The 27776-nt window shown below is 45.6% G+C and overlaps 1 protein-coding gene across 23 annotated transcripts in view; it reads left to right on the top strand.

Annotated features, from left to right (window-relative positions):
* The window catches only part of LOC131410571 (ral-GDS-related protein-like), a 221444-nt gene that overhangs the window by 76023 nt on the left and 117645 nt on the right, over positions 1-27776 (top strand). For 6 of the 23 annotated variants that reach the window (XM_058548682.1, XM_058548680.1, XM_058548688.1 and 3 more), the window contains exons 2-6: positions 733-1852; positions 5642-5772; positions 24319-24631; positions 25400-25615; positions 25987-26089. The exons of 1 other annotated variant lie outside the window; for it this stretch is intronic. In XM_058548682.1, the coding sequence (XP_058404665.1) occupies positions 24623-24631; positions 25400-25615; positions 25987-26089 (328 nt within the window). In that variant the 5' untranslated portion in view covers positions 733-1852; positions 5642-5772; positions 24319-24622. 16 more of the 23 variants (XM_058548692.1, XM_058548691.1, XR_009221304.1 and 13 more) reach the window with 14 other exon arrangements.

Genomic DNA, 27776 nt, shown 5'->3' with positions numbered 1-27776 from the left:
ACCCCCGACGTGCACAGTTTGGTCTAAATAGAGATTTAACCTTAATGAGGAGAAGAGATTATGAAGTGTCTTGGTCAGTACCTTGCAGGGGCTGGTTGCTTTGTACAGGAAGCAGCTTTCCTCCTGGTAGTAGGAGGACAGGAGTAATACTGATCCACAGCTCTTGGGGCTGACCTCCCCTTGGCGGTGGTCTCGCATCCTCAGCTGCTTGAGCAGAGCTGGGGCCAGGCGCCCTGCTGGGTGCCTGGGAGGCTCTGCTGGCCAACACCTGGCCTGGCTTTGAAATAGGGGGACCAACCGTCCCCGTTTTAGCACCCAAAGTCTTGCATCCTAGGGACAGCAGGAGGATTGGGCAGCCATGAGCTTCTAAGAACTATTTCTGAGGCTTCTTGAAGCCTTTCCTGTTGTCTTGATGCCATCCTGTGTTATCTGCCAGAACGTCTGTGTCCCTACAGGGCACTTACCACAGCCTGGGAGGAGGTCCTCACCTTCCTTCCTTCTCTGCCCTACAGACGGTCACCTCCTTAAGTTAGACAGTGGGTCTTTCATGTTTCTATTCCAGTAATAAGTTGCAAGCAGGTGTTCCTTAAATCTTTACTAAAGGTTTAAATGGGCAAAGTGGCTACAGGTGTGGGTGTTCCCAAAAACACTTGTTTTGCTTTTATAGCTGATTATTTTAGGGGGAAACATTTAATTCTTTCTTTCTAATTACTTTTTCATTTATCCTTGCAGGCTCCACATACTGGGCTCAAAACGTCTGGTCCAGTGGTTAAAAGCTGTTCACAGGGGTGACTGGACCCCACTAAGCATTCTTTCGTCTGTACTGAATATTTCACCAAAAACAGCTCTAGGAAAGGCTGGAGGATCAGTACTATGTGCTCAAGCCATGGCCACGCCCTCCATCTTCCACCTGACTGAGACGTGGGGGCTGAAGGCCGCAGCCACCCCAGGAGAAAGGACATCAGGAAGGCCACCGGGGGCCTGAGGAACATGCGCGTGAAGCAGATGGGAAAGGAGCTGCAGGTTCATTGTGGTCCTTGAGGGAAAAGCTGAGGGCCCAGCCGTGGTCCCGCAGGTGGAAGTAACCGGCTCTGCAGGGTGAACACGCACCCAGTGCCGCCCAGGAAGCTGCCAGTCAGGATTGGGCGCAGTCTCTGGAAGGAACTCCAGGAGACAGTGTGGCCTCCACAGTATTAGGCAGCCAAGGAGATGCAAACACGTCTGCTGTAGATGCTGGCGATGAGACCCCCTCTTCCCAGCCAGGGCCTGCTGGGTAAGAGTGGCATTTCCGTGGATGACTTTATCCCTCAGGATCGGGGCATGCAGATTTACTGGCTGGCTTCCTTCTTACAGTTTCTTCTCAGAGCACACTCAAGAGAGGCCATCTGTCCCTTGAGAGGCTGTTGACCAAAAGAGGCTGAAGAAGGATGTGGAGCCCAGCTGCAGCGGGACCAGCCTGGGGCCTGATGAGAGCTTGGCCCAGAACCCCCAAGTTCATCATTCACAATGATGCCTCAGAAACCCTCCCAGAGCCCCTCCACCCTCCGACGGATGTCACCCTGAAGCCAGCCGCAGAAGCTGTGCGGGGCGAGCACAGCGACACCAGCCCTCTGTCCCTCAGCTGAGTCATCCTGTCAGCACTGGGGGCCCAAGATCTCCTCGACTGCTGCACTCCTACTGCTTCTGCTCCCTGGGGAACAGGAGCACGGGTGCCGCCTGCGGGAGCAGGTGGAGAAGAACGGCGAGCTGAAGAGGGGCAGCCGCCGACAGCCAGGTGCACAAGCTGCAGGAGGAGCTGTACGAGCTGAAGGGAGGGGCTCCCTGCTTTAGCAGCCTGCTGCCCCCCGCCGAGGTCAGTCCCGGTGCTCAGGGCTCCCCCACTGTCTGCTCATCATGAGGGGTTTCCTGCTCCGCAGCAGACGGCCCCTGAGCACTTCTGTGTGCAGCATGCCTGCTGCTGTCTTGGGAGAAGGCTCTGCTGGTAGCCGCCCCTCGCAGACAGGGAGCCCAGGCTGCAGGGCTCACCCCGCTCGCTCTAGGGTGCTCGAGAGGCACCGGTAGTTGTCAGGGTTTAGCAGGTGGGGAAGGAGGCATTGCAGGTCTGCTGGGAAAGCCAGACCTACGCAATGAATGGTTCCTGGACGATTGGTTTTCCACTTGAACAGGAGAAAATCAGCTTCTGTTGCATCCCTCAAACAAATGTAAATTCCAATGAGTTAGGATGTAAATGTGAAATAAAATCGACATAGTAACTATTAGAATAGTTACAGGGGGGGCTGGCACCGTGGCTTAGGGGTTAAGTGCGCACGCTCCGCTGCTGGCAGCCTGGGTTCGGATCCTGGGTGGGCACTGACGCACCGCTTCTCCGGCCATGCTGAGGCCGCGTCCCACATACAGCAACTAGAAGGATGTGCAACTATGACATACAACTATCTACTGGGGCTTTGGGGATAAAAATATAAATAAATAAAATTAAAAAAAAAAAAAGAATAGTTACAGGAGACTCTTAAAGTCATGGGGGGGTTCTTTCCCTTCATGTTTTAATGAATATCCTTGAACTGAAGTCATTTTGAACATTTTAATAATTTCTTTAAAATTTGAAACATCTTTTTGAGTAGAATACATTCTCTTTTGTAAAAATTAAAACACTCCAGAAATATACAAGCTAACAAGTGGTAAAAACTCCTATTTCTCACATACCTCCCAACTTTTATTCCTTGTTGGTAGTAAAATTTGGTGTGTAATCTCCTAGACTATTTCCTGTGTTTTACATACATATTTCTCTACCTGTACAAATAGGTTGGAATATTGTTGGTGTGTTTATTGGCTACATTTCTGATTTTCCTGCTCTTTTACACTTTAGTCCTTGTAAACATTGGTTTCTCGATATTCCTTATGTATTGAGGGTACCATCTTTTGCCTGTTATACACCCATGGAGAACATTTCCCTACCACATTGTTCATTTAATCTGGATCAGTGCTTGTCTTCCCAGATGTCAGTAACACTTCAGGAGGGAAACGGCTCTATGTGACAGGCTGTTCAGGACCTCCCGGACCCCCAAGGCAACAACCATTAAGAAAACACAAAGCAAGAAACAAAACCCATCCTGCGTGTTTCCAGATGCATCCCGGGGGAAGGACATCTCCAGTTGAGGACCGCTGATGTCCTGGTCAGAGTTATCCCCTATGTTCTCCTATCACGTTAAAGCTGTTTCTGTAGTTTCTTGTGCCTGATGGTACAGTTTCGTGCCTTTGTCTGTTCCTCTTGGTCAAATTGCTCAAGGTTTCTCACTGGTACAGGTCTTTCCAGACAGTCAGCCCTTGACTCCATTGCTCAGGTCTACATTGTTGTTCCTGTCTTGTGAATCCTCACTTCATTCTGCTGATGTTGGTTTTATTGTGGTGTTGTTCTGGCTCCTGGAGGGAAGTGCTCAGCTTCTTCGTGTACAGTTGATATTCCCTGATACCTGCAGTGGAGGCTGTGTCCCTTCTTCTGTTCCTTTGTCCCTACGCCATAGATTTGTCTCATGCTCCTCTCATTGCTATTCATTTCTAAAGAGGTTGTCCTGTCTGTCTGGATTCCCTCTTTAACCTGAGAGATTTAGAAGCGTTTGGATAGATTTTCAAGTGGATAGGTTGGGGGAGGGGAGCCAATATTTTGTGATTATTTTTTACTTTTATTGCTTTAAGGTCCGGTAATATGGTCACATAGATTTCTGCTTTTTGGACTCTTTAGAGATTTCACTGTGGCTTAGCACACAGTCCATTGTGGTGACTGTTTCATTGTGGTTTGAGAAGAATGTTTCCTCTCCACTAGTTGCTTATGTTGTTGTCCCTTGGGCTGAGTCTAGATCTAGCTTTTTTGTGTCCATCATCAGATCTGTTTCCTAACTTACTGTATCACTTGACATGTGGATTTCTAAGAGAGGTAAGGTAGGTTTCCCTGTGATTCTTGAGGTGCCTGTGTCTTCTTGTTTGTCCAGTTTTGCTTTATGTTTCAAGACCATATTGTTAGGTGTATAAGTGTTCCTGACAGTTATCAACACAGAGAACCCCTTTTTGTCCCATTTAAAGTCTTATTTATCTCCTTATTTTCAACCATATTATATCTCTTTATTTTATAACTATATTTTAACTTAACTTGAGAGCCTTCATCTTTTTCTAGAGCAATTTGATCCATTTACAATTGTGATTATCGATAAATTGGAATGTGAGTCTACCATTTAATTTAATTTTTAATTTGTTAGGCTTTCTCATGATTTTTCTATTCTTCTAGTGGGTGTCTTTCAGCTTTTAGGAACAACCATTTCTGCCTCTCTTTCTGTAAATGCTTAGAGTTGATCAGTTCCTGTGTTCTACACTCCCAACTCATCACCTTTCACTCCCCAGCTCGAGACTGTCTGATCTTACTTAATTCTATGTTCTTATTTTCCCCATCAAGCAACGATGGTTATATGCAAGTAGACATTTTATTGGTTACTTTGTTCACTACTATTTATTGTTGCCAAATTTTTCCTCCTTTTTGGAAATATTTGATGCTATTTTGGAACTCATATGACAGTAAAATTTTGAAAGGAATCGAGTCTGAAATACTTCTTAGGTGCTGACACTGGGGAGCCAGCACCTATCCTCTTAAAGTTGCATCAGTGTGTCTGCAGAGTCAGGATGAGGTCAGAGATGTTTAAAACCATGGAATTGAATGAGGTCTCCTGGAGACACTGCAGCTGTAGAAGGGACCAGGGCCCAGCCTAGGAACAGGCAGTGTTTGCAGAGGTGCAGCTAAAGAGGGTCCAGGAAAGGAGACTGAAACGGTGGAGCATGGAGTCGCAGGAGACACGAGGGGAAAAGGGTACTGCAGAAAGGAGGGGTGCTCTGCTGGGTGGGATACAGCTCTGATCAGAATGGAGAAAAGATGGCTGGACTTGGCCACAGGGGATCACTGGTGACTTCAGTCTCCTTGAGAGGGTGGGAATGAAGTTGGGTCTAGAGTGGGTGAAGGGGAGCCATGGGAGGGCAGTAGGGATGAGGCACTTTACTTAAGAGGTTTAGCCATGAAGGGGAGTCAGGAAAGTGGACAATAGCCAAAAAGGAGCATGCGTCCAAGGAAGAGTTTTGTTTGTAAGGTGGAGATGAGCTAACAGTTGCTGCAGGTAGGACCTGATGGAGAGGAGGAGCCTGAGGGTCAGGGAGGAGCATGCTGGGCCCTGAGGAGGTGCAGGGCTGGGCTTCACCGCCTGGGGAGGTGCAGAGAACAAGAGGACAGATGTGCTGGTGGAAAGGGCACCCTGTGCCTCTGTTCCTGTGTTCCTGGAGAGTGATGTGGGCAGTGGCTGGGAGTGGAGGGGCGATGCAGGAGGTGTTAGGTGAGCGGCAGGGGGAGGAGGGGGAGAGGGAGAGGGCGCTCTGACTTGGTTTCCATGGCCCACCAGGAGCTCCCCACTGGGGTCACCGGTCACCAGCTGCTGTCTCTCTCTGATGTCTTCCTCAAAATGTCGGCTCTCTTGATGGTTCTCAGGGTTATTATGAATTTGTTCAACAATCAAGGAATCTTTGGGTCATTTTTTAAGGACTTTATGTCAAGGGGCTCTACATGTGTTTATTCAGTCTATCATCTTTACCCAATACCTTTGTTTTTGGACAGATTCTGTACAACAGAACAGCCGGGCCAGTGGCCTGCAAGTTCCAGAGTTTGAGAGGTTTGCCCTCCAGAAAGCCGGTGGTGATTGGCCTTCTCACAGGACGTGGTACACTGTCCCTGAGCCCGCTCTAACTGTGAGTGTCACAACGTTGTAAATCCTCTGGCAGTTCTGTCAGGGCCCATCGTTGACATTTCTGTGACCAGTGAGGGCGAACATTTTTCCGTGTTCATTATCTGTCACTTCCCTGACTGTGCTGTCGCCTGCCTTGCTCACTGAGCTCTGAACCTTCCTGGTGGAACCAGGACGTTCACTCTCTATCCAGTGTGATTGCACGTTCCCTCAGTGTACCCCTTGAGTACTTGCTTCAAAAATGTGTTTTCTTCACATTCTTTGATTCTTTGTACATATAATCTAGATTTAACCTGGAGCTTTAAAAATGTTTTATTGTGGAAAACCTTGAACATACACAAATTAAACAGAAAAGTGTGATAGCTCCCCATGTCCCTATTACCCAGCTTCAACACTTATTAATATTCTGTTATTCTTGTTTCCTCCATATTTCTACCCACTCCCTACCTTCCACTGATTAATTTTTAATTAATAGATTGTTTTTAGGAAAGTTTTAGATGGACAGAGAAATTCAGCAGACAGTGCAGAGCGTTTCTCCCTCCTCCCCCAAAGTTTGCCCTACTGTTAACATCTTGCATGACCACCTGTGTTAGTGCGATTCATTCCTTACAAGTGAGGAGCTGATGCTGCTACAGTGTTCGTAACCAAGTCAGTGGTTTACATTAGGGTTCACTGTCTCACTGTCACGTACTTGGATTTTGACGAATGCATAATCTCATGTATCCACCATGACAGAGCCTACAGAAGAATTGGATTGCCCTAAATTCCCTGTGCTCTGCCTCTTCATCCCTTGCCTTCCAACCCCTGGCAACACTGATCTTTATACTGTTTCTACGGTTTTGCCTTGTCTAGAATGCCGCGTGATTGGAATATATGAAAACTATGGAACAGAGTATATAACCTTCTCCAGTTGGGTTCTCTCACTTAGCAATATGTATTTAAAAGTCCACTATGTCTTTTTGTGCCTTGATAGCTAATTTCTTTTTTTTTCTTTTTGTATATTGAGTTAAAATATACATAACAAAAAGCGTGACATCTTAACCATTTTTAAGTGTATACTTCAGTGGCGTTAAATACATTTACGCTGTTGCACAGTCATCACCACCATTCATCCCCATAACTCTTATGATTCTGAAACTCTATACCTGTTAAAGAGTAAATCTCCCTTCTCCCCTCCCCCCAGCCGTTGACAGCCACCATTCCACTTTCCATCTCTGTGATTTTGACTAATCTCAGTTCCTCATGTTAGTGGAATCATACAGTATTTTTCTCTTTGTGACTGGCTTATTTCTGTTAGCATAATGTCCCCAAGGTTAATACACATGTAGCATATTGCAGAATTTGCTTCCTTTGTAATGCTGAATAATATTCTGTTGTATGGATATACTACATTTTGTGTATCCATTCATGTGTCAGTGGACACTGGGGTTGTTTCCACGTTTTAGCTATTGTGAATAATACTGCTATAAACATGGGTGTACAAATATCTCTTCAAGGCTCTGCTTTCAGATCTTTTGGGTGTATATCCACAAGTGGAATTGCTGGATCATGTGATAATTCTATGTTCAATTTTTTGAGGAACATTCATACTGTTTTCCATAGCGGCTGCACCATTTTACATTCCTATCAACAGTGTACACGGATTCCCATTTCACCTCATCCTGTCCAACACATGTTGTTTTCTGTCTTTCCTGTAGCACTCATCTTAGTGGGTGTGAGGTGGTGTCTCATTGTGGTTTTGATTTGCATTTCCCTAATGATTAGTGGTGTTGAGCGTCTTTTCATGTGTTTATATGCCATTCATAAGTCTTTGGAGAACTGTCTCTTCAAGTCCTTTGCCCATATTTGAATTGGCTTGTTTTTTAGTTGTTCAGTTTTAAGACATCTCTGTATATTCCGGATACCAGTCTCTTGTCAGAAATATGATTTGCAAATTTTTTCTCCCACTCTGTGGGTTGCCTTTTTACTCTATGCACAGTGCCTCTTGATGTACCAACTTATAAAATTCTCGTGGAGTCCAATTTGTCCGTTGTTTTTCTTTCGTTACCTGTGCCTTTGGTGTCATATCCAAGAAATCATTTGCAAGTCCGGTGTCATAAAGATTTTGTCCTGTTTTCTTCTAAGAGTTTTCTTATTTTAGGTCTTACATTTATATCCTTGAGTTAATTTTTGTATATAGTGTTGGATGAGGGTCCAAGTTCATTTTTTTGCATGCAGATATCCAGTTTTCCCAGTACTATTTGTTGACAAGAAACCTTTCTCCATTGCACTATCTTGGCACCCTTGTCAAAAATCACTTGACCATATATGTGAGGGTTTGTTTCTGGGCTAGCTATTCTATGCCATTGGTCTCTATGTCTGCCTTTATGCCAATACCATACTGTTGATTACTGTGGCTTTGTAGTAAGTTTTGAAATCAGGAAGTGTGAGTCCTCCAGTTTTGTTCTTCTTTTTCAGGATTGTTTATGTTATTCTGAGTCCCTTGAGATTCCATGTGAATTTTAGGACAGGTTTTTCTATTTCTGCAAAAAACATCATTAGGATTTGGATAGGAATTACATTGAATCTGTAGACTGCTTTGGGTAATATTGACACTTTAACAATACTAAACCTTCCAATCCATGAATATGGGATATCTGTCCATTTATGTATGTCTTCTTTAATTTCTTTCTGAGATGTTTCGTTTTTATGGTGCAAGCCTTTCACCTCCTTGGTTAAGTTAATTCCTAAGCATGTTATTCTTTCTGATATAAATGCATTGTTTTTGTAATTTCCTTTTCAGAGAGCTCATGGTTCATGTATAGAAATGCAACTGATTTTTGTGTATTGACTTTGTATCCTGATACTTTCCTGAATTCTCTGTTAGATCAAATGGCTTTTTGTGGAGTCTTTCCGATTTTCTACATATGAGATGATATCATCGTCAAACAGAGACCGTTTTACTTCTTTCTTTCCAATTTGGATGACTTTTATTTATTTATTTTTATTGCCTCATGGTTCTGGCTTGAACTTTCAGTACTGTGTTGAATAGAAGTGGTGAAAGTGGGCATCCTTGCCTTGTTCCTGATCTTAGAGCTTTCAGGAAAAGCTTTCAGTCTTCCATCACTGAGTTTTGTGTTTGCTGTGTGTTTTTTCTCCTATTCCTTGTTTCTCGAGTGTTTTATCATGAAAGGGTGTTAAATTTTGTCAACTGGTTTTTGTCCATCAATCGCGATGGTCACGTTTTTTCCCCTTCATTTTCTTGATGTTGCATATTACATTGATCGATTTTTGTGTGTTAATCTACCCTTGTATATCAGGAATAAATTTCACTTGGTGATAGTGTATAATTCTTTTAATACGCTGTTGAATTCAATTTGTTAGTATTTTGTTGAGGATTTTTGTATCTATGTTCATCAGAGGTAATGGTCTGTAATTTTATTTTCTTTTAGTATCCTTGTCTAGTGTTGGTATCAGGGTAATTCTGGCATCGTAAAATGAGTTTGGAAGTATTCTCTCTTTTTCAATATTTGACAGAGTGTAAGAAGGCTTGTTTTTAAAACTTCTTTATATGTATGGTAGAATTCACCACTGCAGTCATATGGTCCTGGGTTTTAATTTGTTGAGAGATATTTTTTTTTTTTATATTTCTTGAAATATTAGTGACATATAACACATGTAAGTTTTAGGTGTTCAAGATGATGATTTGTGAAAGAATTACCACAATACAGTGAGTTAGCACCTCCATTCCCTCACATAATTAACTTGTTTTTTCTAGCGATCACTTTTAAGATCTACTCTCTTAACAACTTTCAAGTCTATAATATATTATTGTTAATTATGGTCACCATGTTGTACATTAGATCCCCAAAACTTATTCATTTTACAGCTAGAAATTTGTGCACTTTGACTTACCTCTCCCAGTTTCCCCCACGCCCAAGGTCCTGGCAAACACCATTCTAGCCTCTATTCCTTTGAGTTGGGCTTTTTTAGATTTCACATATGGGTGAGAATATATAGTATTTGTCTTTGTCTGTCTGACTTATATCACTTAGCGTAATGCCTCAAGTTCCATCTGTGTTGTTACAAAATGCAGGATTTCATTCTCTTGCATGGCTAAATAATATTCCATTATATATTTCATGTATATATACATGTGTCTGACATTTTCTTTATCTATTTATCCATTGATGGACACATGGATTGTGTCCACGTCCTCAGTTTGTGATTAATGCTGAAATGAACATAGGGGTGCAGATATCTCTTCAGAATAGTGACTTCATTTCCTTTGCATATACAACCAGAAGGGGAATTGCTCATTTATATAGTATTTCTATTTTTATTTTTTTGAGAAAATTCCAAATATTTTCCATAGTGACTGTAGGAATTTACATTCATACCAACAGTGCACAGTGTTCTCTTTTCTACACAGCCTCGTCAACACTTGTTGTCTGTTGTCTCTTTGAAAATAACCATTCTAGCAGATGTGAGGTGATATCTCATTGTAGTTTTGATTTTATTTCCCTGATGATGAGTGATTACGAGCATCTTCTCATGTACCTGTTAACCATTTTTATGTCTTCTTTGGAAAAGTATCTATTCAGGTCCTTTGACCATTTTCATATTGTTTTGTTGTTTTCTTTGCTGTTGAGTTGTAAGAGTTTCTTATATACTGTGGATATTAACCCCTTAATTTGCCAATAATTTTATTTGCTGTACAGAAGATTTTTAGATTGATGTCATCCCACTTGTTAAGTTTTACATTTGTTGTTTGCACTTTTGATGTTATATCCAAAAAAATCATTGTCAAGATGAGTTTCTTGGGCCTGTTTTCTCTATATTTCCTTCTAGTTGTTTTATATTTGGTGTCTTGCATTTAAGTCTTTAATTCAATTTGGGATTACTTTTAGAGTGTTGTAAAATAGGGGTCCAATTTCAGTTTTCTGCATGTGGTTATCCAGTTTTCCCAACACCATTTATTGTAGAAACTATCTGTTCCCCATGGAGTCTTCTTAGCTGACTCATCAACTTTTAGCAAAGTGTATGTGTGTGGTTTTATTTCTGGGCCTTTGATTCTGTTCTATTGGTCTATGTGTCTCTTTTTACACCTGTATCATTACCGTTTTTATTACTATACATTTGTAATAAAATTTGAAATCAGGAATGTGATGCCTTCAGCTTTTTCTTTCTCAGGGTTGTTTTGGTTATTGGAGGTCTTTTGTGGATCCATATGAATATTAGGATTGCTTGTCCTATTTCTGTGAAAAATGTGATGGGAATTTTAATAGGAATTGCATTGAATCTTGAGATGGCATTGGGTAGCATGGACATTTTAACAATATTAATTCTTCTGATCCATGAATATAAGATATCTTTTCATTTCTCTGTGTCTTTGATTTCTTTCATCAATGTCTTATAGTTGTCAGTGTCTAGATCTTTCACCTTCTTGGTTAAATTTATTTATGAGTATTTTACTGTTTTTGATGCTATTGTAAATAGAATTTTTTTCTTTATATCTTTTTTAGATAGTTCATTGTGAGTGTACAGAAAGGCAACAGATTTCTACATGTTGATTTTGTCTCCTGCAGCTTGAGTGAATTCGTTTATTAGTCCTAAAAGTTTGGGGGGGAGTCCTTACGTATTTCTCTATATAAAATCATATCATCTGCAAACAGAGACCACTTTGATTCTTCATTTACAATTTAGATGTATTTTATTTCTTTTCGTTGCCAAATGTCTCTGGTTGAGACTTACAGCAGTATGTTGAAGAGTGGTGTTGAGACTGGGCACCCTTGTCTTGTTCTTTGTCTTCGCAAGAAAGCTTTCAAACTTTCACTGTTCAATACGATGTTAGCTGTGGGTTTTGTCATGTAAATCTTTTATTATGTTCAAGTATGTTCTTTCTGTAACCCTTTATTTAGAATTTTTATCATGAATGGCTGTTGAATTTTGTCAAACTGCTTTTTCTGCATCGATTGAGATTATTTTGTGATTTTTATCTTTCATTCTATTAATGTGGTGTATCACATTCATTGATTTGCATCATGTTGAACTTGATCATGTTGTTTGATCCTTTTTTTGAGTTCAGATAGTTTTGTTATAATGTGTCTTGGAGAAGAAAGTTTTAGTTTGAAATTTTAGGTTGACAGATTGGCTTCAGGACCTTGGATGTGTAAATCTCTCTCCAGATTTGGGAAGGTGTCAGCTGCTATTTTGTTTAAGTAAACACTCTTTTCCTTTATCCCTGTCTTCTCCTCTGGTACTTTAATAATGCTTATCTATTTCTTTTCATGGTATCCCATAATTCACACTGCCTTTCCCCATTCCTGTCCATTCCCATTTTTCTTTTTGCTTCTTTGACTGGAGGATTACAAATGACACATCTCCTAGTTCACTAATTATTTCTTGTTACAGTTGAATCTGATTTAGAAGCTCTCTATTGAATTCTTCAGTTCAGACATTGTGTTCTTCAACTCTAGGATTTCTGTTTGTTTTTCCTTAATGATTTCTGTTTCTATAGTGAACTTCTCATTTGTTCATGCACTGTTTTCTTATTTCATTTAGTAGTCTGTCTATGTTTCCTTAGAGTTTTATGAATTTCTCGAAGAGGGTTGTTCTGAAGTCTTTGTCACATAGTTCCTATATCTCCATAGCTTGGTCAGTCATTGGAGTTTTATTCTTTTTCTTTGGGGGTGTGATGGGTTTTTGATTATTCATGATCCTTGTGGCCTCCATTGGTGTCTGCAAATTTGAGGAAGTAGGCACCTCTTCCACCCTTTACAGACTGGCTTTAGCAAACCAAAGCCTTCACAGTCATCCCATCTAGGGGTCCTGTGTAGGCCATCTGGTAGTGTCCAGGGGCAGGCTTGCTGCTGGAGTCCTTGGACAGCCTGGTACTGGGGTGAGTGGAAAGCTTGGGTCTATGGTATTGTGTCTGGCCCTGGGCACAGCTGGGACCCTGAGTTCATGAGTAGCCCCACTGGAGCCTGGTTTGGCAGGTCCTCATTGAGAGCCTGCAGCCACAGGAGTCATCCAGGGCCATGAGAGTTAGCCAGTGCTGGGATGAGCTGAGAGCCTTGGTTCATGGGAGACTGCCAGGAGCCTGGCACCACGAGAGACAGCTTGTGCTGTGGTAGGCCAGAAGTCTGGATTCCTGGGAGCCTGCTGGGATCCTGGGGCCACAGGAGCTGCCTGAGGCTGCAGGAGCCAGCAGGGACTGGGTCAAGATGGAAGCCTGGGTTCATGGGATCCTGCCGGTGCCTGGTGCCATGGGAGCTGCCTGGGGCCGCCTGAGTCAGCAAGCACCTGGGTAAACTGGGGGCCTGGTTTTGTGGGAGCCTGCAAGGAGCCTCGTTCCGTAAGAGCTGTCTACAGCTGATGGAACTGGCAGGTGGTGTGGTGATCCATGGGCCTGAGTTCCCAGCAGCCCCCTGGGAGCCTGGTGTCATGGAATCTACCTGGGTTGCTGGAAGCAGCAAGTGCTGGAGTGACCTGGGGTCTTGGGTTTGTGGGAGCCCACTGGGGTCTTGGGTTTGCCCTGTTACAGAAGCTGCCTGTGGCTGTGGGTGCTGCCTGTGGCTGCCTGGCATACGAAGGACCTTGGGTGAGCCAGGGTCTGGATTCACCAAAGCCCACCAGGAGCCTGGTGCCAAGGACACCACTTGTGGTCACAAGAGCCACCTTGGGCTGTTTAAGATGGCAGCTCCTAGGCTGAGATGGGGCCCTGGGTTCCCAGGAGCCTGGTGGGAGCCTGGTGTCAAGGATGCTGCTTGGGGCCACCAGAGCTGGCATGCTCCAGGGTGAGCCAGGGGCCTGGATTTGCAGAAGCCTGCAGGGAGCCAGCTAGGTCCACGGGAGTCAGCCTGGCACTGGGGCAGGCTGGCTAAGGTCAGGCAGAGTGGAGAAGTCCCTTCTCATTGGGAGGTGTTTGATTACTGATTCAGTCTGCTTATTTGTTACTGGTCTGTTAAAGATTTCTATTTCTTCATGATTCAGCTTTCATAGGTTGTTTCTAGGAATTTATCTATTTTTTCTAGGTTACCCCAATTTATGAGTGTACACTAGTTCAGAATAGTCTCTTCTGATCTTTTTCTTTCTGAAGCATCCGTTGTAATGCCTCCTTTTTCATTTGTGATTTAGTTTGAGTCATCTTTCTTTGTTTTCCTAGATATTTTATCTAAGAGTTTCTCAATTTTATTTTTTCCAAAACTCTGCTTTTACTTTTATTGATCTTCCATACTGTCTTTCAATTTTTTTCCACTTGCCTCTTGGTGACTTCCGTCCTTCTGCTAACTTTGGGTTTCATTTTTTCTTTTTTTAATGCTGTGTGCTGTAAGTCAGGTTCTTTCTTTGACATCTTTCTTCTCTTATAATGTACAAATTTATCACTATAAACTGTCCTCTTACTACTACTTTCTCTGCATCCTAGAAGTTTTGGTGTGTTTATTGTTTCTTTCTTTCTTTTTTTTTTTTTTGCTGAGGAAGATTGGCCCTGTGCTCACATCTGCCAATCCTCTTTTATTTTATTTTATTTTTTTTTTTGCTGAAGAAGACTGGCCCTGGGCTAACATACGTGCCCATCTTCCTCCACTTTATATGGGACGCCTCCACAGCATAGCTTGCCAAGCGGTGCGTCGGTGCACACCCGGGATCTGAGCCGGCGAACCACGGGCCGCCACAGTGGAGCACACACACTTAACCACTTGCGCCACCGGACCGGCCCCTATTGTTTCTTTTTGTATGTTTTGAGCTATTTTCTAATTTCCCTTTTGATTTCTTCTTTAATCTACCTTTTTTTTTGTGTGAGGAAGATCAGCCCTCAGCTAACATCCATGCCAATCCTCCTCTTTTTGCTGAGGAAGACCGGCCCAGAGCTATCATCCTTGCCCATCTTCCTCCACTTTATGTGAGATGCCACTACAACATGGCCTGACAAGCATGCATCGGTGCGTGACCAGGATCCTAACCCGGGCCACCAGCAGCGAAGCACACGCACTTAACCGCTACAGCACCTGTCAGCCCCCGATCTACTTTTAAGTTGAAGAGTTTTTGTTGAACTTCCACGTATTATGAATGTTCCAGTTTTCCTTCTGTTATTGACTTCTGGTTTCATGCCATTGTGTTTAGAAAAGTTACCTGGTATTATTTCAGTCTTCTTAATCTTGTTAAGACTTGTTTTGTGACCTAACACGTGATCTGTTCTGGAAAATAGTCTGTGTGCCCATGAGAAGAGTGTGCATTGTGTTGCTGTCCAGTAAAATGTTCTGTGTGTGTCTGATAGCTCCATTTAGTATTTAATGTTTTCATGTCTGCTATTTCCTGTTTTCTGTCTGGATATTCTATCCATTGTTAAAAGTGGGTCTTTGATGTCTCCTACTATTTGCAACGTATATAAGTGAGAAGGCTCTTATTTTGGGTATATATAAAGATCTCTTAGAACTCAATTATAAAAGACAAGTCATTGAAATGGGGTAACCAACTGGAATAGACATGTCTCTAGGAAATACATAGATGGCCAATAAGCACAAGATAGTTGCTCAGTATCATTAATTATTAGGAAAATGCAAATTCAAAGCACAATGTGATACTATTTCATGCTCAAAATGAAGGCTATATTCAACATAATGGAAAATAACACATGTTGGTAAAGATGTGGAGAAAGAGAAACCCACATACATTACTGGTGGGAAAGTAAAATGATGCAGCCACTGCAGAAAACAGCTTGGCATTTTCTAAAATCTTAAACCTAGAATTACCATTGACCTGGAGAGGCCCATGGTAGATATGTCCAAAAGAGCAAACTTGCCCATAGACATTCAAAGTAACAGTGTTCACAATGGTCCAAAAGTGGAACAAACCCAAATTACTATCCAGTTATGACTGTATAAACCAAATGTGGCCTATTCATAATATAGGATATTATAAGCCATAAAAAAGAATTAAGTACTGCTACATACTAGGCCATGGGTGAACCTTGAAACATGTGTGCTCACTGAAGCCATCCACAAAGGCAATAGATAACATGATGCCATTTGAATGAAATGTCCAGAATAGAGAAATCCATAGAGGGAGAAAACAGATGAGTTGTTTCCATGGGCTTGGGTTAGCAGAAAATAGAGTGTGAATGAGTATGGGTTTGTTTGGGGGTGTTGAAAATGTTCTGGAATTAGATAGTGGTGATAGCCACACGACATAATCATTGTGTTAAAAGCCACACAAATGTATACTTTGAAATGCTTAAAACGGTGTATTCTACGTTAAGCAGATTTTCCACATAAAAATTTTGAATTTTTTAAGTTAATCAGGGTGTTGGTTAATTTTAAGTTGGTTAGTATATTTAATAAGTGTAATTAATGGAGTTATTAGGAGTATGGCAGGTTGTAGCCAAGAGAGTAAACATCCGACGAGGGCTATAGTAACAAATCCTATGATTATACAAGCAACAATCTAAAATCCAGTCCATTTCCATTGTCCCCAACTTGGAGAGACCAGCCATGAAAATAGGTCAGTGATCTCGGGGGCCTTTGGTATCTATTCAAAGATTTGGGTAATATTATGCAATATTTTAACCTCTTGGGCCATTTGGTGGAGGTAGGTTTGAACTTCTCTGTTGATGTGCACTCAGCAAGTGGTTCTAGGAAAGGCACCAACCCCTCCTTCCTTGGCCGGTATAGACAGTCTAGGGCCAGGCCATTTTCTAAAACCATTTAGGCGAGAGACTCATGAGACTGTTGTTCAAGGGCTAGGATATGTTCTTATGGAGTTGTTGTCCATGTTGTGTTAAGGTTGTTGATACCTCTTAGTTGCCTCAGTTTCCTTATTTTGTGTGGGTAGGGCCACCACTCCTGTGCCCAGTCCAGTCAGTCAATCCTAGTAGAACTGAACACCCAGTGCTATAGGACTGACATTGTTTCTATGGGTTGGTGGTAGCTAGTCAGGGCAGGAAACTCAAGGGACCTGCGACCTGAGAGAAGCAGGCTGAGAGAGAGACAATAATGCATTGCACAATATAGCCTGGAGAAAGCTGTTCACGGGATTGGGGAAGAGAGAAGCTCACTGGATGAGAGCCTTGTGATATCAGCCCACAGTAAAACCCAAAAGTGGATACTCCTGGTGTGAAATATTCCTTAGGTGTCTTGAGGTAAAACCAGTAATTTGCACCCATTCACTGGCTACCTGTGCTATATGATTTCAGAGGTTATGGTTAAAGCGTTTGTGGGCCAGGAGCTGTCTGGGCCTGGGCACAAAATCACCAAGGTGGCCTCAAATGCTGCCCCAAAATGACCCCTAAAGGAGCAGTTGGGGCAGAAAGTGGGGGGATAATTTTGAAGGAAGCCTGGGTCAAAGATGTTATTGTTCGATGGAGTTGGCTACTAGTGAGTGTCTCCGCAGGGTAAGCCCTTCATCTGGGGTACAGTATGTGATTGGAGGCCAAGTGACAGACCCTGTGACTCCTGATTCCCAGTGCACGGGCAGCCCTCTCAGCCCACTGGACATAAATGGTGATGGTGTTTGTGAAGCCTCTTGATGGCTGTATGGAAGATATAGGGGACGTGTGGTGGGAGATGCCATGATAGTGTCGGGAGGAACTCTGTGTGAGATTACGGTGTTGAAGGGGAAGGATTGGAGGCAGGTGCAGTGGGTGTGTGACCAACAATGGTCAGTGAAAGGACAGCTGGGGTGTAACTGGGGAAATCAAGGACCAACAGAAGTCATGTGTTTAAAACAAGACACCAGGGCCTGCCCAGTGGCTTAGCGGTTAAGTGCATATGCTCCGCTACTGGGGGCCCGGGTTCAGACCCTGGGTGCGCACCGACTGGCACACCCAGTCCTTGCAAATTTCCCACATGCATTTTACATGCATTTTCTCTTCTGTTGATGGTTGATGAGTTCTAAGGAAATGGTGAAGGCACAGTGAGGAGGAATTGTGGGTTTCTGCACGACTGCCTCTAGGAGTGCCGCCCCCTCAACCTGAACAACCACCCGGCACTACTAGAAATGAAAGACATCCCATCACCATGGATTGGAAGACTCCTTATTGTGACGATGTCAACATTATCCAAAGAGATCAACAAATCCAGTGCAGTCCTTACCAAAATCCCAAGGACGTTTTGTGCTGAAATAGAAAAAAACCCATCCCAAAATTCTTATGGAATCTCAAGTAAGCCCAGATACCAAAAATAATCTTGAAAGAAGGTACTAAGTTGGAGGACTGATTCTTCCTGATTGAAAACTTACTACAAATCTACAGTATCAAAACTGCATTGTCATAGCATAAAGACAGACATATTGACCAATGGAAACAGAATTGAGAGCCCAGAAATTAACCCTCACCCATGTGATCAAATGATGTTTGACAAGGGTGCCAAGATTATTCAAAGAGGAAAAGCCCTTTCAACAAGTTGTGCTGGAAAATGTGGATATCTACATGCAAAAGAATCAACTTGGACCCTTACCTAACACCATATACAAAGCTTAATTCCCAATAGATCAAAGACCTAAATGTAAGAGCTAAAACTATAATACTCTTAGAAGAAAACATAAGACAAAACTTTACAAGATAGGATTTGGTAATGATTTCGAGGATATGACCCCCAAGGAGCAGCCAATAAAATAAGAAAATACACATGCTGGACTTCATGGATATTAAAAAGTTTTGTATCTCAAAAGACATTATCAACAGTAAAAGCACAACTCACAGGATGGGCGACCATATTTGCAAACCATGTGTCTGACAAGGGCTTAATATCCAGAATAGATAGAGAACTCCTAAACTCAACAACAAAAATCAAACAACCCAAATCAAATTTGAACAAAGCACATGAGTAGACATTTGCTCAAAGAAGATCTGCAAATAACCAATAAGCATATGAAAAGATGCTCATCATCAGTAATCATTAGGGAAATGCAAATCAGAAACACAGTGAGAGACCACCTCACATTCATCGATCAAAAAAAAAAAAAAGTTGGCATCCAAAAAAAAAAAAAAAAGAAGAAGAAGAAAAAGAATAGAACCAGTGTTGGTCAAGATGTGGAGAAGTTGGAACCCTTGTGCACTGTCTTGGGAAGATAAAATATATAGTTACTGTAGAAATCAGTATAGCAATTCCTAAAAAAAATTAAAAATATAATTATATAGGACCCAGCAATTTCAATTCTGGGTATATACGCCCCCAAAGAGTTGAAAGCATATTCTTCAAAACATATTTCAACAGCCATATTCATAGCATCAGTATTCATAATAGGTAAAACATAGAAGCCACCCAAGTATCATAACCGAGGAAGGGCTCGCTGCCCAATGCACCCCTTAAGCCAACCATGAGATACCGCTCTTGTAGAAGGGAAAAAGCTTTATTACGAGGTTGGCCAGCAGGGAGACAGGAGCCAAAGGTTAAATCCTTCTCCCCAATGGGCCGTTGAAAGGGCTTTTTAAGGGCAAAGGAGTGGGTGCGGGAGGTTGGGGGCAGTCCTACGCATTTTGCGCAAGTAGATTTTCATGTTCTGTCATACATCCCACGTTCAAAAGGCAGTGTCCTTAACATGATTGGCAGCTGAGTTCTTGGTCCCCTACGTCATCCTCCAGTCACTTGACTCAAACAGCAGTGATGCTTTAAGTCTTGCCAGCCGTCTTGTGGTCTCACTGGTTCAAACCAGTTGAAACTTGCCCAAGGAGGAAAAACGGAGTTTCTGAAAAAGAACTCATGGCCCAAAACTAGATCCTTAGTAAATATGTGGAACGTGGCTTAAGAAAGTAGTCTCCAGGGGACCGTTGATAAAAGTCTGGTTGGGGCCCCATTTTATTTTGGGCTTGGTTTTGGGCCCGGCTAGGCTATCTGTCCAGGGATGTATGGATATGCAAAATGTGGTATATACATAAAATGGCATATTATTCATCCTTAACAAAGGAAGGAAAGTCTAAGATATGGCACACCGTGGATGAACCTTCAGGATATTACTCTAAATGAAATAAGCCAGTCACAAAAATACAACCTTGTGTGATTTCCCTTCTATGAGGTTGCTGAAATCGCTAGATTCAGAGAGACAGAAAGTAGAATGGTGTTTGCCAGGGGCTGGGAGGAGGAGAAATGGGGGGTTATTCATGAATGGGTATAGAGTTTCAGTTTTGTAGGATGAAAAGACTTCTAAAGATGGATCGTGGTGATGATTGCACAGCAATATTAATGTCTTCAATACACTTAAAACATACTTAATGTATCTATGGGGCCTGATGACTTGTCCTGGCTGAACACACGCTTGTGCTGTTGCACATCTTACCCCTCACTGTGCAGTTGGGAAACTAGCCCAGAAAGAGGCAAGTACTGGCCCAGACCACAGGAGGTAGTCCGGGTCCCAAAGACTAGACAGAGCTCCAGCTTCCTTGGCCAAGGCTCCGCCCCTTCCCTCAGGTCTCCTTTGGCAATGAGAGGCATTAAGATCTTAGAGGATTGCTGCCCACCCCTCTCCATATGAGGTCATTTTCCTCTCCTCATCATAGCGTGTGCATAGGCACCCCCACTCACACTGAATTCTCATGTGGGGGCCATGGAAGTGCAGTCAAGAAAGAGCTGACCCAGAGGAAGTGACAAGGGGCAGGAGGGAGAGAGATGGGAGGCAGCTCTCCCAGGGGACCATGGCATTCGTTCTCCTAGATACATGCCCAGAGATGGGCAGAGGAATCCCTAAGGTTCCTAGGTTTCTGCCTATCTGTCTGTTCCAGACCCATCCTTGGCCCAGCCTGGCGAGCACAGGACTGGGATCCTGCAGTCCACCTCTGTGGGCACCCAGAACTGTGATGAGTCCATCCTCCCCTTGTGTAGGCATTGGGAACAGGAGAGAATACCTCAGTGAGGGTCCTCCTGTATAAAATGGAGTGCATCCAGCAGGTGACTCCAAGTGTTCCATGCACTTGCAATGTGTCTGTTGGACTAGGTTCTCTGTTGATGACCTACTGTGCTCTGAAATGTTGAGAAAATGCTTTCCACCCACTTGAGATCATTTAGAACTGAGGAGACATGGGGGCATGGGTGGATGAGAACTGGGGATAAGGAAGAAGATGCCAGAGCACTGGACCCCAAGTCTAGAGATGAGGGAGAAAACCAGTTCTTGTTGGATTCTCGGGGTCCTCATCTGGAGGCAGGGGGGAGTCATTGTCCTGGTTGAGGTTGGATGCCTCAGGAATGAAGAAGACACCTGGTGGGGGACAGCAAGATGGGGGGATATGTAGGCTCCCAAGATTCACCCCACTCTCTCGAAGCCGACAGGTCCTGCTCCTTTACCTCTGGGACCCTGGAGAGCCTCTGCCTTGAGGACATCTGAAGAATGATTCCTTTCTGTTTGGTGGAGTTTTGGTGAGGGCTGCAGTGCTAGTGCTGGCCACCAGGGGGCGGGAAGCCTCTTGTGTCAGTGGTGGCAAGTTAGATTTTGTTTTTATTTTTTTCAGTTGTATTGAGATATACTTGATATACAGCACTATGCGAGTTAACATTGCTGTGTGGTACATTTGAAAGTTGCTAAGAAAGTAGATCCTAAAACTTCTCATCACCAGGAAAAAATCTTTTATGTTTGCTTGGTGATTGATGTTAACTAAACTTATTTTGGTAACCATTACATAATATACATATACATCAAGGCCTTTCCTTCTCCTGTAAACCTGGAACTTACACGGTGTCCACTGAACTTTTCTTGACCTCCTGGAGCAGAGAAGAGTCAAGCAGAGGTCTTTCTGGCTGTCCCTCTGCCTCAGAAACAACTTGTACCTCCTATTTCTAGTGTTCATCTCCACAATCACAGTTGGTCAGAAGCAGGGGGCGGGGTGCAAGATCTTCCCATGTACTCATTCAGCAGCTGTGCACTCAGCACTCACCCTGTGCCAGGTGCCCTGGTGGGCCAAAGTGCAGGATGAAAATGACCAAGTGGTCCCTGCCTGCCAGGAGCTCACAGCCTAGAGGGGAAATGGACAAAAGCAAAAACAGGAGCAAGAAAAGAGCAAGTGCTGTAGAGAAACACAGCAGGGGGCCGTGAGGGAGGGCTGGGCATCACTGGGTAGGAGGGTCTGAAAGGCCTCACTGGGGTGACGTTTTCTGGGACCAGAATGACAAGAGGGGGCCAGCCCTTCAGGGGTCTGGGAGCAGTGTGTCACGGGGATGACACCACTGGTCCTGAGTCTCACAGGTAGAAGTGAGTTTGGCCAGAGGAGGTTAGAAATGTGGCCAGTGCAGCTGGAGGGAGGCTGGGAGGAGAGAACAGGAGCTGGGGTGGAAGGTAGGGCCAAGGCCTGGTAGGCTGTGTCAGTTACCTTTCCCTCTCTAACTTCATTGCCCCTAACCTTGCTTTTCAAAACTTCAAATGTTGACTATCTCACAATTTGTGTGGATCAGCAATCAGGCACGTTTCAGCTTGGTGCCTCTGCCTCAGTGAGTTGAACAGGTTGGTGCTGTGGCCTCAAGTGAGGCTCAACTGGGGGAGGACTAGCCCCAAAGGTCACTCTCAGCCTTCAGGGTTCAGTTTGGACTGAGAGTCTAAGTTTCTTTCTGTCTGTTGGCCTGGGCACTCCCGTGCTTCTCTCCTCTATAGGCCTCCACATTGGGCAGTCCCAAAACACTGGTATTTGATTCCTCAGCTACAGGGATTCGACAGAGAGAGAGAGAGAGAGATGGAACATGAAAGACGGAGTAAGAGGAAGTGAGAGACTTGTGTTGTTAAAATTTAGACAAGACATCAGATCACTTTGGCTGTTATTATGTTCAGAAGCCAGTTACTAACTACTTAGTGGTTCCACGGGGATGGCTATACCATGGGTGGGGCTTACTGGGTACCACTGTGGAGGCTGCCCACCTCATAGGCCAAGATGAGGCACTTGGGTCTCATTCTCCATAAAACAGGAAACAATTGAATGGTTTAATGCCACAGGGTGGCAGTATCTAAATTTCCATTAGTTTCAACCCCCTCATGATGCTGACCTGAAAATGAGGCCAAGTTGGAAGTGACTGTTCCAATATAAAATTGCTAGAACACAGGCCTGTTTTGAGTGGTGTTCTGTGCTACCTGTCACCCCTTCTTGTTATTCTTCCATCTCTAATTTTGTGCCTTAGGTACATGTGACACCAGCCCACAGGGATAATAGATATTATCTCATATACACCAGCTGAGGTCTCTAGGAAGTAGATTCTAGCCTGATCCCCCTGGTGTAGGTTTGGAGACTGGGGAGGACCTGAGAGGCACAGGGACTATCCCAGGATGAAGAACTGGTAAGTTAAAGGAAATCTGCATTCATCTCTGTCTCCTCAAAGCAAGGACCTGAGTTAGGTTTCTAGGGAACTGGGGCTAGGGCTGTGTAGGCTCCTTGTGTACAGTTCAGGAAGTGACATGAGAGAAGAGGGTGAGCAGCCCGGGCTCAGGGGGCAGCTCTGGAGAAATCTGATTGAGGTAAGGGGTCCAGGTATAGGAATCTTGAAAAATGACCCCATCTCCTTGGTCCTAGGCCTCAACAGATCTTTGAACTCTGGTAACAAGGCACCCACAGTCCCCCAGCCAGCTCACTTGACGGGAGACAGTCAAGAGGCAAAAATGTTTTGTTGTTGTATCCCAACTTTTGCAGGATCTGGGCTCAAAAAAGCCCAGAAATAGAATCTTTTTGATTGTTGCCTACATTGGCTCAGCCCTCATCCCTGACGCCTCTGGGTGTCTGACAGGAGGCGGTGAAGGGTAACATGGGCAGCCCAGGAAAGGTTAGTGCAGATCAGGACACAACGGTGATCCCACCTGATCAACCCCAAAATCCAGGCCCCTCATCGTGTGTTTGTGTGTGTTTGTGTGTCTGTGTGGTGTGGGGAAGGCAGGGTATGTGGGGCAGGCCATTCCTGGGCAGGAGCTGGTTGTTAGGTGTCGGAAGCCTGTGGGTCTGTGACGTTCGTACCCAGGTCATGGCTGGCAGCATGAGAAGGTGAGCTGCTCAACTCGTATGTTATTGAGCCCTAGAGGTTTCATCTCCTTCCCTTCCTGACCAGAGTTCTTTGCCAGGATGCCCTCTGTGCCTGAACTGAGGAGCAGACTTTCTCTTGGGGGTTGACCACAGTGGCAGTGTGCAGGCAGCCCCTGATTCCCTCTGGCCCAGCTCCCAGGCAGTCTTTGCAGAACTCCACTCAGGAGGTCATCGAGTAGCTGCCCAATGGTTTCAACTCCACCAACTCACTAGACAAGGGGCAGGTACATGAGGCCACCCACACCATCCAGTGCTGCTCTGAGATGAGAGCAGGAGCAGAGGGCCTCCACACTCAGGACCTTGAGATGATGGGGTTGGACCAGAACTAGGGTGGGACCAGTCAGGGGCTGTCTCTTTTTCAAGCTAAAGGGGATGTACATGCAGGTAACCTTGCCTGGTTCAGAGCTGAGCTGCTGTGACCCTCTTTCCTTTGACTGGTGTGAGCTTCTGGAGGCCAATGAGGCAGAGCCAGAGGGTAAGGGGGACTGCAGGCTGGCTATTCCTGGAAAGGAAGTGGGATCTTTCCTGTATTTAGAAGGACACATGGAAAGTCAGCTATGTGAGTGAACCTTTCTCTTTATCCCGCTCCAGCGCCAGTTGCAGAGCTCCAGCCAGCAGCAGAAGCAGAGCAGTGGGCAGTGGTGAAGGTAGAGCTGGCTCCAGCTTCCTTGACACCACCCTCTCTAGCACTGGAGCCAGTGTCCCCTCCACCAGCAGTGTTGGAGCTGGAGCAAGGGCCGACATCGGCTGCAGCAGGAGTGGGAGCTGCTGAGCTGGAGTCACCTGGACCATCATTTCTAGTGGGAAGTCCATCTCCACCTGTGGCTAAGAAGCATGAGAAGAAGCCCAACCTACGGCCTTCCCTCCTAAGCTGGTGGTGGAGCAGTTGACCGTGATGGATGCGGTGAGCAGCTGGGCTTTCAGGGCGGGTGGGGTAGGCCTTCCCTCTGCCATCATTGCCCCAGACCTCATCCAGTCTCCTATGATCTGGGCCCGAATCCTGGCTCCACCCCTTACCAACCATACGACCTGGGCAACTTTCTGAACCCCCAAACATTTGCTGTCCACCTACAGACCGTAGAGGTGGACACTAACAGGACCTGCTGCACAGAGTGGCTGTGCCGGCTCCATGAGGTAGAAGAGACGGAAGGGTGAGCAGGGCCTGGCACATCAGTGGGGGAGGGGAACTCACTGTGTGCAGCCAGGTCCCTGGTGGCCCAACCTTCTGCTCAGGAGGCCCAACAGCCTCAGGACTTATTAGACACTTGATGTGTACTTCACTATGAGGGAGACAGACAAAGCCCGTGGTTGTAGCTACCACAGGGGAATGTGCATCAGAATGGGGAGTGGGACCAGAGGGGGGATCAGGTTGTTGGAAGATGCTCCCTTGGGATGAGCCAAGCTGAGCCACCATCTGGAGCTTGGAGTTAGCCAGGACGGGCTGGATGCAAATGCCCCTCTCCCTTCCCTGTCAGTATTGGGTCCTGGGTCATCCTCTGCTGGGTGCCTGCAGTGACAGAGAAGAAAAGCCAGGGACTCTAACAAGGCTCAGGCCACATCATGAGCTTCCTGAGCTCCAGCTCTAAATTGTGACCCCTGTGTGGGACTTTGTGGGCTGTGGACACAGAGCTAGGGTGTGGCAATGTTGGGTGACACTCCCCCTGTTCCCCAGGAGCCCTTCCAGAAGGTGGTGCCCTCTCAGTGTCTGGGCTCCACCTGGGGCAAGAGGAACAAGCCCGGCAGTGAGCACCTGGCACACACCGTCCAGGCCAATATCGACCACTTCAGAAGGGTGGCCAACCTCGTCATCACCACCTGCCTTGGGGTCCCGAGCATGATGGCCCAGGACAGGGTGAGGGTGGTGGAGCGCTGGATCCAGGTGGCCCAGGTGTGCTGTGGGAGGCCCAGTGGAGCCCTTCTCTGGAGCCTTAGGAACTGCCTCCATCTTTATCAGCTCCCAGGATTGCAGTGTGTGGTCTAAGCCCCTGCAAGTCCCTAAATCCTTCCTGCCAGGAGCACGTTGACCTTGACTCCAGGTCCCAGTGTGGGGATGCTCACTTCCTACGTGGCTCCCTCCTTGGGTTGAGCTAAAATCCTCCTCCTTGTGAGTGTTACTCTTTGGGTCCTAAATGTGCCCTTCTGGGGCTCCCTGTACATCTGTCTAATCCAGGAGGGGAGATTTAAATAGAAGGGGACTGAAGCTAGAGCAAGCAGGGCTCCAGTGCCCCACCTCACAGCTTATTCTCTTCCCTTCCCCAGGAGTGCGAGATCCTGAAGAACTTCTCCTCGCCCCGCACTGTCATCTCTTCTCTGCAGAAAACATCCATATGCCACCTGAAGAACACATGGAGGAAGTTTCCTGGTGGGTAGTGCCCCTCTCCATAGGAGAACCAGGGTGGATGGGGGATCTCCTGAATGTCTGCCATTGGCCCCTCAGTCAGCTGGGAACTCCTGGGAGGCAGCAAATGATGGGGACAGGGCCTGGGCCTCAGTGGTGGGTCTCTAAGTCTCCCGGTGTCCTTAGTGCACCAATTCTGCTTCAGGACTCGGTTTCCCTAAATGCCAGGTACTGGGTTGAGCCACATTGGAGATTTTCAAGTGTTTATAGCAACAGAACTCTATGCCCAGTTGAAACTCAAAGTGGTCAAAAGAGAGCTGCTTTGTATAGCAGGCGAATGGAGACCCCAGTGACCAACAGGAGAGCCCCCTCCCAGTCCCACGAGACCTTAGCGCTCAGAGGAGCCCAGTGAGAGCACTCCTCCAGGCAGTTTGAATCTCTCAGGTTGTCAAAGAAAAGGATATGCACTTAGACCCCTCACATTATCCCTAAATTTATCCTTCCCTCTTTCCCTTCCTCTCAGGGAGAGCTCTGAAAAATTTAAAGAGAGCTATAGCCAAGACGAGTCCTTGAACAGAGAACTGATGACCAAGGTAGAGTGGAGGCTGGGGGTCTGGAAAGAAAGCAGGGGCCAGGGGGGGAGGGGGACTGAGCAAGCTGTGGTTTTGATAATTTCTCACTTGAACTTTCTCTGAAACATTCCTGTCTATCTTGTCCAGGTTAACAAGCAGAGGGATCTGTTCTGCCCATGGGCAGGTGGGGTGCCATTTTTGGGCAGGAGGCCTTGGTCATGGGACACAGTGGTGTTGGCTGGGCTGTTCCAGGACGAGTTGCCGAGCTGGCACCATCAGCAGGTCTCTGGCTTCCACTCACGTCCATCCTGCTGGATGTAGCTTCTTCCAGGCTGTTGGGTGGTTGGGTGGGTTTATCCCTCAGCCTAAACCTGTCCTCAGGAAGCCAGGCCCCTGCTGCTCCTTCTATCTTCACCATGTCTCCAAGGGGAGGGCACACTGCCTACCCCAGGGACGGGCACAACAGGGGATTCCCCTGGCACAGGTGGACAAACAGGCTGCTCAACCTTGGATCTGAACAACTGACCAGAGACAGATGTGTGTGCATTGTGGGACTCCCCACTGGACCCCTAGAGCAGTCACTTGAGTCAACCACAGGAGTCTCACCTGAGTGCCTGGTTGGCAATGATATAGTCCCCAGGTGGCTTATGAGTAGCGTCTAGGCAACTGATGGATTCTTAGTGGATCCTGCTGAAAGGACGTTAAGAGCTTCATGTAAACGGAGAAGCAAAGCATCCTGTCACCCCCTTCCCTGTTGATCAGAGGTGGCACCTTGTGGGTCCAGTTCCTGAGTGGATAAAGAAAGAGTTCAGTGCAGGCGAATATCCTGAGTTGTTCTTTGGGGAGGAGAAGGGTTTGGCATTGCCTCTGTCCGGCATGGGGGAGAGACACTCCAGGGGACTGGGGCAGGAAGGAGCCACTCAACAACCAGACTCCCAAGACACCCCATCCTCTCGATCCACGGCTCGGCCCAGGGCCAAGCTTTGAGAGCTCAGGGGACAAGACTGTTGTCAGTGGTGGGGCTGGGGGTTAGGCAAGGATGTTGGAACAGGGCCTCTGGCTGAGAGGGGCAAGCGGCCTCTCCTCTGTTGGCCCCTCAGCAACTCACTGCCCCTGTTTGGTCCTCTGTCTCCCCATCA

This window comes from Diceros bicornis, chromosome 10 (assembly GCF_020826845.1).
Source record: "Diceros bicornis minor isolate mBicDic1 chromosome 10, mDicBic1.mat.cur, whole genome shotgun sequence".
In the NCBI taxonomy this organism is placed as follows: domain Eukaryota; kingdom Metazoa; phylum Chordata; class Mammalia; order Perissodactyla; family Rhinocerotidae; genus Diceros; species Diceros bicornis.
This window is presented reverse-complemented; position numbering and strand designations above follow the sequence as displayed.